Source organism: Thamnophis elegans, chromosome 1 (assembly GCF_009769535.1).
Source record: "Thamnophis elegans isolate rThaEle1 chromosome 1, rThaEle1.pri, whole genome shotgun sequence".
In the NCBI taxonomy this organism is placed as follows: Eukaryota; Metazoa; Chordata; class Lepidosauria; order Squamata; family Colubridae; genus Thamnophis; species Thamnophis elegans.
In genome coordinates this window covers 64,976,389-64,996,438 of record NC_045541.1, presented here as the reverse complement: position 1 = coordinate 64,996,438, position 20,050 = coordinate 64,976,389, and the positions used below count along the sequence as shown (strand labels likewise).

Genomic DNA, 20,050 nt, shown 5'->3' with positions numbered 1-20,050 from the left:
CAAAGCACAGTGGACAGTCAGCAAAGTATCCACAGGAATTTATCTTTTCCTTGCCTTTAAAAGCTTTGGAACCTAGCAAGACTATAGGGCAAGGAAAGCAGCTTGCCCTATAGTCTCATAGATATATGAGTAAGTATGGAAAGATATTAGGGGCGGGGGGAGAGCCAGTTTGGTGGAGTGGTGAAGGTGTTGAACCCAATGAGTTTTAGTCCCATATTAGGCATGAAATCCAGCTGGGTAATTTTGGGCCAGACTCTCTCTCTCTCTCTCTCTTTTTTTTTTTAAATATAATTTTTATTAAACATTATTACCTTTAAAAAACAGAAAGAAAAATACAACAACATAAGAAAGACAAATCATACATAACAATATAAAGTAAATATACAGCCTTTTGTATCGGCATTCATTAGTTATACATTTTTTTTAAGCGTAAAACATACAGATACAAATACCATTTTAAACATACAACCACCCCTCCCCTCCCCCTCCCCCGCGGTGACAGTCATTCACAGCCCAACTTTTTCTTTCCTTCCTCATTGTTAAGTCTCTAAGCCACATCTTCTCATTGCAAAGTTCAGGGATCTATTACAGTACCCATGTTAACTTTCCCCATTTTAAGTCCCTGCTGTTCTCCTTGTCGCCCACATATACCATAGGTTCCAGCTAAGATAATGTTCCGTTTCTCCTTTGTCCCTCAGCCAACCCGTCATTCTGTCCATTTCTGCACATTCATAGATCTTTTTAATTATAGCATCCAGCTATAATCCAGCTGGGTAATTTTGGACCAGACTGTCTCTCTTAATGCAACTCACCTCACAGGATTTTGTTGTGGAGAAAAAGAGGAAGAGGAACGAGTATTATGTATGTTCCAGGGGTGGGTTCTGGCAGGCACTACTGCCAGTTTGCTTGTGCGCACGCATGCTCAGTACAATTAAAATTGTTCTGCGTATGCGCAGAACTGAAAAAGAATATGGTGTCCCCTATGGCACCACCCGGGGAACCAGTTCGGGGGCATGGCAGACCTGGGTCATTGCCGATTCCAGCGACCCAGACCGCCAAATCACTACCAGTTCAGCCAAACCGGGCCGAACCGATAGGAACTCACCACTAGTATGTTCATCGTCTTGAGCTATCCGTAAAAAAATATGAAAAGCAAGGTTTTTTTTAAAATATATATATATCCAAAAAGCAAGAATAACCAGAAAATGAAATTAAACTGCTTTTACTTTTTTTGTACCCTTCTTAAATGTTGTTCCTGCCTCTGAATCCCAAATTCTTCTTGGAAATGGAATTCTAAAGATTGACATTTGGCTATGGATCCACTCTTGTACTTTAAGTTACTATTTTGCTGACACATGAAATGAAATGTCTGATAAATGTTGGCATGGCAGATTCAGTGGTGGGTTACAGGCGGTACGCCCTGGTACAGGCATACCGGAGCCAGCCCTGAGCACTGGATACCATTCCAGTACGGTGCTCCAGAGGGCCCACCTGCCCGCCTGGGCTCCTTACCTGTGTTTTAAAGCTTCTGCGCTGCTGCGCACGTGCATGGTGCATACAGCGCCTGCACTGCTCCGCAGAGCAGCTGGAGTGTCGCGGAGCATCATGGAGATGCTAAGATGCATGCGCGTGCTGCACGCGTCCATGAGGACGCCACCGGCCCCATTCCAATCGTACCAATTGCAACAGGATTTGAAACCCACCACTGGGCAGATTGTTGGTGAGGCCAGATTAGAACTAATTTCATGGCAAACCTGCTTGGAACCTTTCTCCCAATTCAGAGCAACTGTGCTTACATTCCTGCAGAAACAGAATCCATTCATCTTGATCGTATTAGACAGGCATAAAGTTTTCCAGATCCCTTCTAGCTTTCTGCTTTACAATATTCCTCTCTGTCTGGGAGTCAAATGTAAATAAAGTGTAAATTTTCTCCCTGTAAGAATGTTACAGCTACCACTACCAAAGCAAGCTGGTTTATTTAAATAATTTCATATTACTTCAACAAGGAATCCCTAACTCAATTTATGTATACCTACGGTGGTCTGCGTAAAAGAATGTTACAATAAAAATCAATCTACTATAAAGCTGCCACAGCTTGTCACAAAGGTGCAGGAATTTTGAAAAGGGTTTTTAGTATTTGCCCTTTTTCTCATGCTGTATTGCTCCAATAACCTGGGAAACATATTTGACCAGAGACAAACTCAGGTCAAAAGCATGGAATATAGTATCTTTTTCAAACCATTTTGAACTTCCTTTAAAATCTAGACTCCCTTCAGTTTGAAAAGCTCTGCAATCACATTTCTGCAATACATTAAGCAGCTTCCTATTTATTTGGTATTTTGTTTTATTATTGATCTGAATGTGTGTGTTTGTGCGAGGTGTTAGACTAGAAAACATGTGTAGATGAGCTTTTCAGTGGTGACCTCCATGTTTACCTCTCCTTCCCAAAGGAATATACAGCTGATTCCAGTCTTGTTTTCAATCTGTTTAATTGTTTGGTGCATTTTATTTGGGCTGTTTAGCTAAGTTACATGTTTTATACTGTTGCTTTAGTTCAACAATTTATCTGTGCATACTTGATTATAAGTTGTCTGATGATGATTTCAGCTTCTAAAAAGCAGAATAATAATTTTTAAAAAACAGAAATAAGCAAGAGTGTAAAACTGTTTCCAAATGTTCTTTCACTCCAACATTTTCCAATTTTTGGAAATAGTTGCCAGAAATATACTTTGAGCTCTATTACATAGAGCTTCTAATCATGATGTTCTGCCTACTTTTTGCTTCCCAACCGATTGACTGCCAGGAAGGAGAGATACCTAACTAGAGGGAAGGACATTGGCATCTTGCATATGTAGATGTGTTGATTTTTAGCTAGATTTGGACATGGGTGTCTCAGAAGATGAAAATACAGTCAGTACAGAATCTACAGTCCAGACGTGGGTTGCTAATTTTTTTACTACCGGTTCAGGTGTGCTCCCGTGTGTGTGTGTGTGTGTGTGTTAGCGAGCAAGCAAGCGACACTTCTGCGCATGCGCAGAAGTGTCTAGGCAGAACCTCCCACCGCCACTACTACTGGACTGATCCGAGCTGAACCGGCAGCAACCCACCTCTGCTACAGTCTCTAAATTCTGAAAATCGCAGTACCTGATTGGTTTTGGTTATTTAAAAAAAAACAGGCAATATTATACCTGGATAGCAGACCACTACAAAATCCCAGGGCTGTGAACTAGAATGGGAAGTTGATGAAACATCCTGGAAGGAGACAGCAAGCTACTTCCACACTAAGAAAACTATTGACATGCACGTAGAATCACTAGGACTTAAGCACAACTCAAAGGGGATACTGCTTTACCTTCAGTGTAAGCCAGTGGACTGCAAAAACCAAATGATTTCTTCTGCAAACATGTGCTCAGGAATTTAGCTTCAAAAATAATAATCTAAACATCAATTGAAAATTTAGTTCTGGCTGTGGGTATCATTTTACTTTTCTCTTTTCTCAATTTAACCCATTTTTCATTTTGTAAACAAATGTTAAATGACAATGTTCTCTGTATTGCAAAGATGGAGAATGTAGGGCTTTCAAGCTGTTGCTAAGCTCTTCCCAGCTCCAATTCCTCACCTTTGCAGTACAACCTTTCACAATGTACCCTGTCTACGTCCATCAAAATACAGCTCAAACATTGTTAGAAAGATGGAATTATAGTCCAGCATGACCGGAGGGGGTATGGCTTTTTTTTACCAAACTGCTCTGCATCTTTCCTAAATCTGCTGACTGAGCTTCTCTCTTTGCTCACTCTGACAAGCTGATGCTTTTCTCCAGCTTCTGGCAAAGAGACAGGCTACTTATTGGCATTCCAAAGGTGATGGGTAGTATCTGTGGGTGGGTGTTTGAAACCATCACTGTTGCCACCCAGGAGGAAGCATGACAGAAAGGGGAGATAAACAAACCAGCCCGGCTTGTTCTTATGCTTTTAATGGGGATTTGAAGTGGGAAAATCAGCATTCATACTTTTAAAAATAAAATAAACTATCAGACAGATGGAAAAAAGAGGTTTAGTGACTTGATGAGAAGTTAGCACCTCAACCACCCAAGTGTTCTATCTATGGCTTATTTTAGGGATAGGATTAATATCTCAAGGTTACAGGGTTCTTGGGCCTTTGCTTAATATGTTATGTGGATACAACCACTGATTTGTAAACTATGATTTATGACTTACAATAATTATGCATCGAAGAGGCATAACCTCAGTTATTTATCGTGTGAACCCAGTCAATAATGGCTTAACAAATCAAGATTAAATCAGTGCGTGAACCCAGATCCTTTCACCTATGTCTTCTTCACCTCTGCTTGTACAGCATTTCTACCATCCTTACCTTTAGCTGTGCTTAACTTGCATGTGTAGATACCACTATCATCTTCATGCACAGAGGTAAGCAGCAGCTTGCACTTGCGCCCATCAAAATGCATCTTGCACTGGAGCAGGGCAGGCTGCAGAAGGCGCCCCCGCCACAGCCAGTCCACATCCACATCCGATGGGCCAGCAACCAGGCATTCGAAGATCGCTGCATCCCCAGCCCCCACCACCACGTCCTGCAGTGGGGTCAGCACTGCCAGGGAGTGTGTCTCAGGGTGCACTGGGAAGGAGGAGGGAACAGGAAGAGGAAATGGAAAAAGAGAGAAAGAGACATGTCTCTGAGCAATGGAAAAAAAAACGGGACAGGATGCAAAGAATAAAGTGTGGAAAGCATGCAATGGATATTTTTATGGTTAAACTAAATTGTCATGTTGCTACAACCTGTTTGATTTGTGAAGTTAAGGCTTGGATTATCCTACTCTAGCTGGCAACTGTTACACACTGTTCTATAAAGAAGTTAAACGCAAACATCAATTTCAGAATTATTCTCTGGCCTCATCTGCAGTTTTCCTCATCTGCACTTTCCCCATTTCCAGAAATTCTGAATGTCTGTCCTTCAAAATCATAAAGGAGACAGAAATCTATGACCCTGCATTCTCCCAAGGTAAGGAAAACAACTGTCATCCCTTTGCAGAATGACCTTAGATGTTCAAAATTCAAAGGAACAGAAAGCATGTGTAACCCACAGACCTTTTTCTTTCTATATCTTAAATATCAAAGCTACCATTCCATTCAGTGGTTGAACAGAAAAACCCAACTATCATATACGATTCCTGCAACCTGGTCCAATAGCTCAATCTACCTCATAAAAGGAAAATGTTATCAAGTTTTCCAGTGAAGCCCTTCCTGAGCCAAGAAGAAATAGCTAACTTGCCCATTTCAAAACTGGAAATTTTAGAGCAAAACAGAGCAACATTTTATTTATGTATTTACTCTGTTTCCAATATCTCAGTTAAACACTGTAAACCAGGCTCGTTTTTCCTTTCTACAAATGAACAGATTGTACAGCTGTGGAAAAGCAGTAGAGTTATTTATTTAGATCAATATTTCTATCCTACCCTTCAGATGCAAACAGAGTGGCTTTCTCCTAGTATAACTGGCATCTCATTAACCACTGCAATAGAACATGAATGGAGACAAAGCAGTCATAATCCAAAGCAAACTCGATCTGAATGGGAAACCATGATGGGGTATGGAGAACACAAAAGCATGATATGGATTAAGAAGGGGACATGGGGAGAGGGAAACAAGGATCTGTGCTAAGAACAAACCACACAGTACTTTTACCAAACAAACAGACTTTATTTCATCTACAAAAAGAGGATTCTCTATAGCCCAGCTTCTGTGAGATACTCTCAGAATGGGAGCAGAATGATGGTAAGAGTCAGCATCCTTGGCTTCCACTGAAGATGCCTGAGACCAATGTCTAGTGGCCTCCCATTGTTTCCAAAACCCCTCTTCATTCTACACAGTTCTGGCCAAGGGGGGAGGGGGTGTCTTTCCTGTTCACTTTATGTTTCCCAGAGGTCATGGTTGGATAAAGTGGCCTTCTAACTGAGAGGTCTTGGAATTGAGGCATAACAATGTCCAGATGTGGCCTGTTCATTTCAAAGCTACCCCATTTTAATGTGTTGGAATCATGGATGAGCAGAAGCCTCATGAGAGACCAGCAAGAGAGAGGACAAGCTAGCATTCTGCTCTAAGCCCCCAGGAGGAGGAGTGGGCAAAGGCAGAGGAGTCAAGCAGACATGGACATATGAAGGAAACAGCACCACACACTGGCCACAGTGTAGGCCAGACAGCAGTGAAGGCCAGAATGGGCACTGCTCACCATCAGCACCTGGATGGGGAATGCCTGGTAAGCAGGCATGCTGTCCACTTTTGAGATTCTGTGCCTAGCACAGAACATATGGAGATCCATCTGGATGAAAGCTTCCTGCCCAAACACTAAGGAGGTGCCACAGATTAATTCCACTCATGTAGCTATAGGGAGCTCAGAACTGCTCAAACAGCTAAAGGAAGTCCCCAACTACTTTCCCACCCGCTGTGTCCCATTCCCCTAGCGGCAACCAGGCTCTGCGTCCAAGGTGAGTCTCAGCGCTGGCCATCCAGAAGCCAAGCCTTGCCAGCCTGGTTTGTTCAGTCGTGCCGGGAGTAGAGGCAACTGCCCAGGTTGTCTGGCTAGAGTGGCCCAGGGGCCAGGAGTACCTTAGCTCACTCTCCCTGTACAGACAAAAACACAGTCAGCAAGCGAAGGATTAGTGTAGCATGATGGACATAAAAGCAAAGCACAGACAAATTCATACATGCTCAGCCTAAGCAAAAGATGTTCACCACAGCACAAATACATTTGTAGATGGCTGACAAAAGCAAATGAGTCAACACAAAGCAATTGCACACATAAACTCTCACACCTATCTCACAGTATCGTCCATAAAAATCAACCCCAAACTGAAGCTGGGCAGAACACCCAATTCCCCTTTTACTAGCCTGGAAAACATGTCATTAGAAATTTTTTGTAGATCCAAATAGTGGGTCCAGTAAGCACACTTGTAAGGAAGCCTGCTTCTATTTTCTCAAGAGTGATGCAATGAATCAAAGCAAAGAGCTAACTGTTACTTAGGAAAAAGAGACAGCAAGAAAACAGATTAAAATACACCAGGACATCCTCAAAGGGCAGCAGCTACTTTAAGGCAGAAGCAATGATTATTTAGTTATATTTCTACCCAACATTTTTAATATGGTTAATGGCTCCAAAATGGAGATAGTGCAAACACCAAATTTTCTTAATTGCTAGAAGAATGTAGATCCAGCTACTTCCTAAACAAAATATAGGATCGAGCAACTGAAACCAACCTTTTTTTTTACTACAAGCTACATGAAGAGACAGACTTATGGTTCCTATGCATCACCCATTACATCCAATTTGGGGCTCCCAGCTCCCTTGCCTGATGATGATGATGCTTTATGAGAAGGATGGAAACATACTGCAGCACCTAATTCCTGATGAGTGGGAGGAAAGAAACAAACCCAACACCCATGTTTTAAATAACAATAAGTAAGCTGAACAGGGAAAAAATCCCTGCTACGTTGTGGGAAAATATGGTGGGGATATGAAGTCAGGCAGATTATTATGTACCCCACTTCTTGTTGCAAGTGGAACTCGCTAGTGGCTGATATAGAAGGTATTACCAAAACTGGCAATTATAGCAATGTAGTTACGGTACATTATAGAAAGCCAGTTTGGTGTAGAAGTTAAGGCACCAGACTAAAACTGGGGGACTATGAGTTCTAGTCAAGCAACGGCAAACCACTCCTGAAATCTTGCCAATAAAACTGCAGGAATTATCCAGGCAGTTGCCAGAAATCAAAAACTGACTCAAAGGCACATACCCAAATGTTACTTTATGTGCAACTTACATAAAAATTGACCTATGAATAATTCTTGCTTCAAATTTTCCTTTCGGTGGCAAGCACAAACTCTTATGAAAAAAAAGAAGCAGCAGCTAGCACCTCTTGGACTTCCAAGTTCAATATGAGGATGACCCTGACCAATCTGCAAGGCTGTTGTGAAGATTACCAAAAGCTATTCTATCAAAGACCCTGAATATTCAAAACTGTTTTATAAATGCAATTAATTTTGTACTCCTGAGTGTTTTCTTTTTTTCACATGTTCCCCATCGTTGCTCCTCAAGATGGCTTTAGCCAATGGCCATGAAGCAGCTACTCATGGCTAGAGAGATAATACCAAGATTATGAGCAAACTGCAAGCATGTTTACATCAGGGGAGCAGGATGGTTGATGAGTGGAAGAAAGAAGCAGACATGCAGGTGGGATCTCTTTGATCATCACATGACTGGCAAAGCATTACTGTAATTCTCATGCCCAAAGATACCTTGTATATCAAGCTTGGCTTCGCACTGTCTGGTGCCATATTCATTTATGGCCTTGCAGGCATAATAGCCAGCATCTGTGCATTCCACCATGCGGATATGGAGGCAGAATGATCCATCCTCTTCTTCCACAGCAGAAATGCGCCGTCCATATTTTACGGGATGCCTGTTCTTCAACCTACAGTTCAGAACAGAAAGCCTGAAAGTTTGCAGCGCTTAACATTTCACCCATCTTCAAGAGATAATTCGCCCACTTGTTTCTCCACTTCTGCATCCCCCAGAAAAATACTGCATATGCTGGTTCTGCCATTACCCCTGGTTTGTTACAGGGCAGTCCAAGCTAGGAGATTAGATATCCATTTCTTTTTATTTCTTCTAGACAACTTAATATATCTCAGATCTGAGACCAATATTTTAAAAAACAGGGATAGGGTACCATTTGTGCCCCATCTGGTAGCAGTCCAATTTCACATATTTCTAGGAGCACAAAGCATTCACACCCTTTCCATCCACCTACTGCATCTGACAAAAAAACAGAGCAAAAGAGAAGGACTTCATTATGCTTCCATTATAAGCAACAGTGGAAAATTTGTGGCTTCTTTGACGTGGGAAGAAAACAGATCAGATACCTGCATTTCACTGTTGCTCGCAGTGGAAATGCAACAAATTTGAATGCTAAAATGTCTTTTTTGTGGCATTTTAGCACCATTGCTGAATTTTACTAGCAATAGGGATCCGCGATCGCACTTTCTCAGACATTTCCACCATGCAGATATAAATTAACCTTTCCCGTTTTGATTTAGTGCCTTCTGAAAATGAAAACCCAATAATGCAAACAAACCTTTTAAAATATCATGTCAACTGACACATTATATAACGGTCAATTAGTTGTGGAACACTGATGGATAGGATGGGAGAGGGAAAAAAGTATAAAGGCTTGCTTGGCTAAATGCCTGAAGGCAGCTGTTATTTTGCAAGACTGGAGCAACTCCCATCGCTGCCATCTTACCCATTAAGAATAGTGTCTGGAACACAGGACAGGAATACTTTTAAAACCATACTGAAACGTATGACCCACTTACCAGTGGACAATGGGTTTGGGCTCTCCTTGCACTTGAATGCGCAGGACCACATCTTGTCCTTCCAGTACCGTCTGGTCATTTAGTACTATCTACAAAAAAGAGCAGCCAGGATCATGACAATTGGCAAGGGGAGTTCAAAGACTTACTCCCTTCCTTCTTTCTGCTGGAATATAAGAGACATCGCTTGTTTCTTGTCACATGCAGCAAAAAGACCCAGATTCTATTCCACTCACAATCCAGAGGTGTATTGCTTACACCCTTGGACCTACCTATCCAGGTAGGTCAAAGCTGCCAGCTTCTTTTCTTTATTCTCATGTCATTCTCTCACCTCACCTCAAAACATGGTGCAGCCTTGAAGTTAATGTCTGCATGTGCTGCAGTTGGGCCAATCTCAGAGCAGGGTTGTACTCTCATAACAGGATGGTGTTGAGGGGTGACCGACTCAGGGAACTCTTCCAAAGGGCTCAGGTACTCTTCATCTGAGGTGACAGGGCTGCTGACTTCACGGCGGGGCATCAATCGGCTGTGGATCTCTGCGGGACCTGGACAATCAGAAGAACGTAACAGTACAGATTGGGCAGAGCCCAGCAAAGTGGGAGACAGAAGAAAACATAGCCAAGCTAACAGAAGGCAACTGAGTCAGCCACATATAACAAGCAAAATCTAATTTCTTAAATGACATCCCAAAGTATTTTCCCCCAACCCCCACCATCTCACAGTTCTGAGAATTACGGTATCTGTCTGCCTTATTTTATCTTATGATTTAATTTAACTGTATGTTAGGATTTATGATGATTGTATTTTATGATTATGACCACGACATATCAATTGTTGCTTGTATGTACCCAGAGGCAAATTACTTGTGTGTCCAATCACACTTGGCCAATAAAAAATTATATTTGAAAGAATTATATTACTAAAACGTGGAAACATGGATAAAGCAAACGAGGGACTATTCATCTGCCGGGACTCTTTTTGAAGTAACTAGAGTAATAAAGTTCCCATATCGCAACAGGAATTCAGCATATCAAGGATGATTACTTGCTTATAACATCTTTTATGATAAATCAGAAAGGGAAAACTTCTTCCTCTTTCTTAATGATAACACAATGATAACAAAACCTTTCCTGAGTTAATGCTCCCCACTTTGGCAGAAAATTATACCAGGATGAAATTTGCTGCACCTTTTGTTAATCTGTATCTTGCCACTACTACTTCTGTCTCAGGGCACTGTAATCACCTGACTTCCTTCCATGAATAAAGGATTTTGCATACTTTGTGCCTATTTTAAGGCAGTGCTGGAATAAGGAGGGAAATGCTATTGAGCTTCAATACAGCTAAGGCAACCTAAGCTTGTCTCATTCATGAACTCTGGATTTCAAGAGCGTATGAAGGAGGCATGGCAAGAAAAAAATATGTTGAAGGAAATATTTATGCCTGTATTCAGTGCAAGTGAGCAAAGCCCATAGTCACACATAGGATCAGGTTCTCAAAAATGTATATTTTTTCGAACGTAAGAAAATTAAGGAATAATCTACTCAGGTTCCACACATTTTCTTATTATATAAAAAATAAAATTATATGCCTCCATAATTCCCTATTTTACTATATGAGATACAACTATATTGTCAACTCTTCCCTTGTTAATTTTCCTACTTGACTATTACCAGGGAATGATAAAGGAGAGAAAGTCAGGAAGGCAGCCACAGTATAATATAACAATCCCTCTTGTTTTGTGGGAACAAACAAACATTGGCCTGAAGAGCCCAAGCTAGATTGGCTTTGTTGCTTTTACTTTGTCCCTTTTCTAAGATATTAGACGCCAGGTTTTTTGCCTCTATTCAAGCCCAATAGCAATATTTCCTTTTCTTTGTTCTGTACTATTCCACTGGGTTTTAGGATGCAGTTAGGTATGCTGTAAGAAAAGTGCCCACCTTCAAGCATCCCCACAGGCCATTGTACTACCACAAGAAACATTACCTCAACAAGACTACTTTCATTTCTACTAAAAGAAATATAGTGGTTGACATGAAGCAGAACAACAAAATCAGAAACGTTATACGATATGCAATCCTCCCAAGGCCTGGATATTTCATAGTTGAGATACTCACATGTTGAAATGCTACCCCAACTGGAAAAATAATCCAACCCACATATGTACAAAAATTGTACTTCAGAGGAAAAGCTAATGCTAAACATCATCTCTTAAACATACCAGCATTTCACAAACTGGTAGGTGTTTTTTTTTTTTTTTGCTAGAATATGGCAGTACATTTAAACATGTCATTTCCTCCATGTTGATCCTCAAGTGATTATTCTAACATTTCCTAGTAATACCTTTGTCTGAAGCGATAAAGACCTTATACGGATTTCATCCACATCACTTCAAATTTATCATTTTTTTTTAAAAAAAAATTCAGACTCTCATCCAATTACTGACAGGTCAGAGTGCTAGTTAACAATCAGGCAGTCTCCTCAACAGGTCAAGCATCCTCAGTCAGACTTAATTTAATCAGCAGCTGTGAGGACTACCAAGTATTGGCAGAAAGACCAGTGTCCTAAATTCCCCCAAGCAATACATTCAGGGAAGTGCACAATACTGTTGTCCATTTTTACACATCACTTCAGATTTCACACCAGCAGTTGACTCACTCTCAGTAGCCAACTGCAGTCAACTTCAAGGACATGGCAATAAGTAGTTTTTTAAAAGATCTTTTTATTGCACCTTTATTATTTTTTATGAATAACTCATCGTGGCAAACATACCTAGTGCTTCTTTATCCTCCTGTTTTTCCCACAACAGCATCATAAAATGTTGGGTTGAAAGACAGTAACTGGCCCAAGGTCATCCAGCTGGCTTTCAGGCTAAGGCAGCACCAGAACTCACTGTCTCCTGGTTTCTAGGCCAGCACCTTAATCATTACACCGAACTGATTTTATTTTTCAATGTATACAAAATAAATCAGATATCAGCTTATGTAAAGTATAGGAATCAAATATGTGTATATGTCTGGAGAGAGTGAGAGGTGTGAAAGACCGGGTTTACAATTTAAAGCATAAATCCTGCCTTTTTCCCTGCCTTTTTTTATTGTATTTTAGCTGTTCTTTTCTCAACCCAGGCAGCCAACATCCACAACAGTGTCTTATCTAGCCATAGTTCAAGCCTTGTTGGTGTCAGTCCTTATGCATGGGTATAAAATGAGAAACAACTTCTACTGTAAATCTGATATGGCTAAAACATCGTGTGAAAACATCATCCTTTCAAGAGCTACCTGTATGAGTTAATCAACAAAATCTAATGCGATAAAATTACAATTTGGCATGAAGCAGCAGACATTTAGAACAAATGCATAAAATATGTAATTCTCTGAATTATAGAACCTTCACTCTGCAAGAAGCAACATAAGCACTGTCAACAACATCTTCTGGTAAAATATTTTGAAAGATACTACAGCCAACGCGTTCAGAGGCTCTCATTATTCATGGCTGGGTGGTGGAAGGAATTATAGCCAAACCGTATCAGCAAAGAAAAAGATATCAGCCAAGAATAGAGCACTCCAATCTTGGATACTAACATTATCTGTTCATGCTGGCACCAGTATTTTTGGTGTGTTGTCCCTGAAAAGGGCCAAGGTGACATTAATAGTATGGACAATGAAAGCTTGTACTGCACTGGTAGGACAGAAGGGGATAGTTCTGATCCAGAACTTGATGGGAGAATTCAATGTAATGGATACAGTTGGGGGCATCAGATCAGGAGAAAGCAGAGTATCGTGATACCGTGGCAATACTATCCAATGCTGCCCTATAAAGACAGTAGGGAATTATTTAAAACAAAATATTATTTATAGTGACAGAGGAACAAGGAGCAATGTACTGATTCTACCTAAGATCCAAAACTATATGATTTCTTCTCAACTCTTTTATTAAAACTGACTAGAAATCAGAGTATTTTCCTCAGAGAAGGATTACCCCCTTGCAACTTGGAGAAGCTGTGCTGTTTATTTCTTCCCTCTCCGACTCATTACCACAAGGTAAAAATATTAGGCTGCAAATCTCTCACAATTTGATGTACCCCAGCAGCAGGTGAAGATAAAGCATCTAAACAAAGCATACTAAACCCTAAACTTCAGATAAAGAAGAAACCACGATGCAACTAATATGCCTTGCTCACAAAAAGGATATTTTGGCTTAACATGACAGCCATGTTTAAACAGCAATATACTAAGGTAACAGATTATGCATCAAAACCCTATTAGCCTACTGTAACTATGTTGTATTCTGGATAGAATATACTGCCGTATTATTGAAGGCTTTAGTAATCCACTACGGTTGTTTTTTGCTTATGGGAGATGCGTTTCGCTATCACACAATCCTCATTTTCCCCCTCATCCAGATGAACACAAAGATGTACTGAAAACAAACAGACTTTCCTTCGGTCCTTCCCGCGATTTCCTAAATCCACTTTCGGTGAATAAGTTCCAACTCCAATTTAAGCTGTGCAAACATACCTGAAGTTAAACGCCATTTAACCCAGCGGGCCTTGCTTTTGCGCAAAAGAGCACAGGATTGCTCTGCGGCAAGAGCATCGGAAAGAGACGGCGCGTCCCTCCTGCGCCTGCCCTGCCCGCAGCAAGCGGACTCTCGCAGACATCGCCGGCTGTGCGCTCGCTTTGAACTGAATCCCCGCTGCGAGCTGAAGCCCCGGCTCTCTTTATAGGCGATCTCCTCCACGAGGGGAGAAACGGATCCGGCTAACAGGGTGGAGGAGAGACGCCAGAGCCGGCCCAGCAGCCAGCGCGCAACCCCTTCCCTTCGCTCTTCACCCGAGGGCGGCGTCCGATCTTCAGGCAACCAGCCCAGCCCCGCCGGTCCCCTCTCTCACATTTCAGACCAATCCATTGAGGGGCTGAGTTGCATCCTTTCACAAAGTTTACTCGCACGTGCCCACAAACCGCAACTCTCCGCCCCCGAGTGTAGAAGTGGCGGGCCAGGAGCGATAAAGACGTGAAGGCCAAAGAGGCAGCGATTCCCCCGCCCCTCCCGATCCCGCCACCTCTGCTCCGTTGGAGCCGGTCGTCCCTTCCTTCCCTCTTCCGAGCCTGCTGGCTGTTCGTCAGACAGGCTGGCCTAAACCGAGCCTTGTAGGGTAAAGGCAGCCTCATGCTTCGTTATTCAGCAGGAGCAGAAATGCTGGCCTAAGCGCCCCCATCCCCCACTGAGAAAACAAGCCTGACGCTGCTTCTCACATGCTGTGGGAATATGAACCTCTTAACTCCTCTGGCCTTAAGGCACCTATTAAGACAGTCTGGCTGCTCTGGCACCTTCCCCCCTCTTTGCCCTTACCTGGCCGCACGGTTAAGATGGCGCTGCAGCAGGTCTCAGCCACCTCGTTGGTTGCACAGACGGTATAGAGGCCGGCATCAGTCATGCGGGCACTCCTAACCAGCAGAGTGTGGCGTTCGCCCTCTGCTTTGATGGGACGAGTGGTGCTGCTCCGAAAGGGGATGCCATCTTTTCGCCAAGACACTGCAGAAAAGACCCAGAGTGGGCAGAGATGTGATATAAGTGAAATCTAAGGATTATTCTGCATTTGTCAAACAGTATTAATTGCCTAAGGAATTGTAGGTTATGAAATCGCACATCGTTCTGCCTTCTCTGTATTTCATTAAGAGACAGCCTATATGTTTATCTTCTGTCTTTTTCCTAGAACAGGGGTCAGCAACCAGCAGCTCTGGAGCTGCATGTGGCTCTTTCATCCCTCTGCTGCAGCTCCGTCGCTCAAAATATGTGTCACAACTGCCAACGTGTGACACCTGCTGACACGCAATTTATTAAGCTTTTCGACCCCTGGTAGATTTTGTGTCTCCCTGTGTTTTTTTTTATGTAGGAAACGGATCCAAATGGCTCTTTGAGTGTTTAAGGTTGCTGAGCCCTGCCCTAGAACATTCCCGTGTCTTTGTGAAGGTGGTGTCAACAGAACATACAGTATAATTTTTGTTGAGGGCCACATGTAGATTTAGTGGAGGACTGTGGAAAGCTGAACTTGATTGAGGCAAGTGGAAAAGTAGAAATGATCAAAACATAAAATGGGGTCATGGAATATAAAACATGTTTTTAATCCATTTTTCATAAGTTGATTTTGTTCCTCAACCCAACATCTGCAATTCACTGCTGAATTTAATTTTAATAGCTATCAACTGCGGCTTATTGCTGCCTGATAAGTAACCCTTGCCACACTTTTGGGTATACACTTCTCTCAGCAAATTACTTTTTATAAGGAAAGTATTTTCATTTTGAGGAAAAACTAAGAGCATTCCAGAAGTGAAGCCCAACAGACAAAGTCTAGTATTTTCCATATGTAAAGTGAAGCAGTATGGGATATACCTTGGAAATAGCTCAGAAATATAGGTAAAATAAAATAAAAAAAACGAAGAACTTGCTCAGATCACCTTGAGCCGTGTTCTTGAGCAGGATATTTATCAATGCAAATGGGACAATATTATGTATATAAAAATCACAATTGAATTAATAGAGTATTATTTATACCTGTGGAAACAGACAACTTGGCACGAGACAATCAGAGAGCTAGGAACAGATACTCCTCCAGGCTCCACAGATTCATAATTTGCTCTTGCGTGTGGTACCCTATGCATTTACCTTGTGGAGAAGGGTTGCCCGTGACGATGCATTTGAACAGCACCTCAGTCCCTGCTATGACAACTGCATCATGGATTGGGATTTCAAAGACCGGAGCCTCCAGGGGATCTTCACCCGCTGAGATGTAGGAATCATCAGAAGATTCTGTACAAGATGATGGAGAAACAGTGGTTACTAGAAGATCTGCAAGGAGGAGGGCTAGGAGTCTGAAGACAGATTTTGCATTCTCCTTGCATGAGGAATGTGTGAAACTATAGCATCTTTTCACAATAAGGAAGATAAGGGACTGCTTCCAAAATCATATCCTGAGGGAATCCTTACTTTGGCTGGCATAGATGCTCAAAGCCCTTAATCTTTTTCAGTATGTCTGCAGTTTCTGAATCATAATTCTTGATAGGATGCTACCCTGCTGTAACCACTATGTCCCCAAAAGCAATAAAGTTGGCTTATCACATTCTAAGTTACATATCACTTTTTAATTAGGCGGAAGGGCATACAAATCATTTTCAGTGATATAGATTAGTGTATAAAATAGAGTGGAAGGCAAAGAAAATGATTCAGTCTAGAAATATAAAATTACTGATCTATAACTTTGTTACTGTATTTCTTGAAGCCAATTCACCTGATTTGGACCATATGCTTGGATATTGCTTAACAGTGGCAACCACTTCTATACTGTACAGCAGCAGTCCCCAACCTTTGCGTCTTGGTGGCCTGGCTGGGGGGGAGAGAGAACTGGGCTACCAGAGCGGCGGTCTGGCACGCACCTGCATGCAGTCCTTGTGCAAGTGGTAGGCCTGTGCACATGTGCATGTGTGCCTTCCAGCCCGGCACTCAAGCAAGTTGAGCTGCTCAGCCATTCCCGTGGCCCAATTTCGAGTAGACTATGACCCAGTAGTGGGCCACAGCCCAGGGATTGGGTACCCCTGTTATACAATTCTTTCCCCCCCACCCTGCTTTTGCTTCCAGTCTTCCACACAATTGTGTTCTGATTCAGAGCTCTTTAGTCCTCTTACAATTTGGAGCAGTGTTCAACAATTTCTACTGTTTTCCTAAATCTGAATTATAATTAGCAATAACAGTGAATAACTAAAAGAATGTAGCATGATGCAAACTTTCTCACCTTCACTCACACAAGATAATCAAGAGCCTTGGCAGCAAAACTCTCTTTTTTAAAACAAACAGTTGAAGTGCAGTTGGACTCAAGCTTAACATAGAGAGCTAAAAACAAGGGAATATTGTTTAAGAATGCAAATCTATATAAAGAACTCAAAGAGGTGGACAAATGGGAAAATGAAAAAATGAGGAAGAGAAGAGATGAGAGCAAGTGTGTCCTCAGCATTTACTAATTCTTTTCGCAAGTGCATCCGTGGAGCTTAGGATGCGATAAACTCAGGGCCTCTTTATGTTGTATGGAAAGATGAACCATAGGAAAAATATTTCTGCATGACTTTGTCAGGTTGTTTCCCAATAGACCCACAAAACGTACTCTTATTCCCTACCTGGTTCTGGTGATATTTGTCGGGACCGTCGGCCTTTGCCTCTGCTCCGCGCACTCTTCCCTTCTTGAGGTTGCAATGTATTGTCCTTTTTTTCTACCACTTTCCCAATCTTTCTGTCGAATTCTCTACTTGTACCATGGATCCCTGCCCTGCTTCTGTCTGGGCCAGTTTCTGTCTTGATCCAGGGTAGAGAATGTCCATCCTGTCCTGATTCCCGTTTCCGGCCATGTGAGGCTTCGTTTAGACCCTTCGATTCATAGCTGACTTTTGCTGCATTCAGAGGGCCTTTATCCATGATATCCTGGCTATTTAAAGCTGAAACTTGCAGCAAGTTTTTCTGTCCCCCTGGAGCAGCACGGGAGAGTGGACACTGCTCCACCTTGTGCTGGAGATCTTGGCCATTCAGTTCCGGTTCCTTTTGACCTCTGTTCTGTTCTCCCATCTCCTCAGTCATGGCTGCATTCCTTGACAAAAATTTTTGGGATTTTTTGGGCTCATCCCTAGGTCCCACTAATCCCATACTGGACAGAACCAGTTGCTGTACACCATGTGCATTTTCTGTAGCTGGGAAAACTTTCATTGGTTTACGTTTCCGTGGTGGTGGAACCTTGGGGACAGATGAGTCAATGGTGGTAATTGCAGTGGGTGACTTGAACAATTCTTGGGATCGCCGCAGCTGCTGTTGAGACACGGTGCGTTTGATGCGCCCCAATTCTGCAGTGAACTTTTGTTCCAAGTCATGCACATGACTGGAGAAGCGGCCACGCTCATCCAAAGAGGCTGCTTTCTGATGGAAGATACGACGCCGAGAAAATATGTCTCCGAGTTCTGAACGAGTATCGTCTTGAAGGTCTTCATGAGAGCCAGCTGAGAGGAAGGGACTGGCATCATCAAAACCAGCCTGGTCAAAAGAACGTGACTTGCGTAAGGGTTGCCATGTGTGGCCTACAAAAGGATTATCATTCTGCTCCAGACTTTTCCTCCGCTCTTCAAAAAATTTGAGCTTGTCAACAATTTTGGAGCCTGACCTTGGCAGTTTGGGGGATGGGCGAAGGATGGACACACGGCTGGAAGCCTCGCTCAGTGGTGTCTGGGGCCGCGACTCTCCTGTGCCAACCTGAGAGTAGCCAGATGATTTAGGGTGCTTCAACTTCTCATCAAGTTCCTCTGATACCGTGTCTTGGAATTCATTGGGCATCAAGAGTTTTCTGCGAGGAACCACAGGTGGTATGGTACCATGGCTGGTTCCAGGTGGCTGGACTGGGCATTGCCCTGCTCGGGGGGTTACTGGGCGTTGGGGAATATCTGTGTTGGTTTTGCTGCTGCTGTTGGCATCATCCCTTCGATATCCACCATGGGGGAGGTTGCTGCGGTTGGAAAATAAGATAAGGTAAAGTTTGCTAAGGGAGGAGATCCTGCAGAAATCAAGGGAAGTGAGCAAAAAGGATCAGATAACTTATAGGAACAATGAACTGATCATGAGGATCAGGCTTTGCAATGACATCTGAGTTCAAATTACCTAGATGAAAGAGAAAAAGGGCAAGGAAATTGTCATTTCGTTAAGAAGAAAAACAGCTGTGACTGTATCTTACCTGAATACATTAGCCTGAACTGAAATCTTAGTTCTTTGAGAGTTTTTTTTTTCAGCATTAATGTGGCTTTGGAATAATTTAAATATTAAATTTTTGCAGTGCTTCCGATTCAATTCTGTAAAACTGATTTGGTGCACAGGAAGAAGTGAATTCAGCACCTGTCTGCAACTCTTTAAAAGAACACTCTTCCTGACTTTTGTGATTCCAGAAAAGGATGCAATCAATTTAACAAATTGCAGGCAGATGTTATGCCTGTACCCATACCCACATCTTTTTGGAAATGACTAACTAGCACTGCACAGGCCTAATAAGTATGTATAAAAAGGGGCACACGTAGCTGATTTCTTCTATATCAGGTAGTTTAGCCAGCTATGTGAGTCTCCAAGGTCTATTCCTTCCACATTTAACATTCTTTAATTTGTATGAAATGTTGATAGGTTATGTTTCCTAACCAAGTCTTTGTTTCCCTTTGAGCAATATAATTCTATGATTAATCCAGGGAGAATCCATCTGTCAATCTTATTTGCTAAATGCAATGCATCCAGTTAGTACCCATGTTTGAAAAATATATATCTGTAAATCAGTTCAGTGGTGATATATCAAATTATTGAGGGTAAGGCTGAGTCGAGTTTCTTGGAAAGAGGGGAAATCCCTTGCATGGCCAGAAAATAAACCGAAGGGAGGAGAATACATAGCTGCATCCTTTTCAAACATGGTTTTTCCTACACACGCAGTTAATTCAATGGTACGTACAAAAAGACATTCCAATATTATTTTAAGCTGTACCAAGAAATGTGGCTACATTCAGATATGCACACAAGAGACACACAAACAAGGACAATGGTTTGTGTGTATATGATATTACAGGCTTTATTTCACTTTCTTACAGCAGGCAGGCACTGTTGA

At 42.2% G+C, this 20,050-nt stretch overlaps 1 protein-coding gene across 1 annotated transcript in view; it reads right to left on the bottom strand.

Annotated features, from left to right (window-relative positions):
- SPEG (striated muscle enriched protein kinase) overlaps positions 1 to 20,050 on the bottom strand; it is a 132,806-nt gene that overhangs the window by 49,898 nt on the left and 62,858 nt on the right. Inside the window, exons 4-10 of the mRNA XM_032211896.1 lie at positions 17,553 to 18,919; positions 16,051 to 16,194; positions 14,737 to 14,919; positions 9,724 to 9,932; positions 9,391 to 9,479; positions 8,311 to 8,486; positions 4,375 to 4,635 (exon numbers count right to left, since the gene is read on the bottom strand). Of these exons, the coding sequence (XP_032067787.1) occupies positions 4,375 to 4,635; positions 8,311 to 8,486; positions 9,391 to 9,479; positions 9,724 to 9,932; positions 14,737 to 14,919; positions 16,051 to 16,194; positions 17,553 to 18,919 (2,429 nt within the window). The remainder of the gene's footprint in view (positions 1 to 4,374; positions 4,636 to 8,310; positions 8,487 to 9,390; positions 9,480 to 9,723; positions 9,933 to 14,736; positions 14,920 to 16,050; positions 16,195 to 17,552; positions 18,920 to 20,050) is intronic.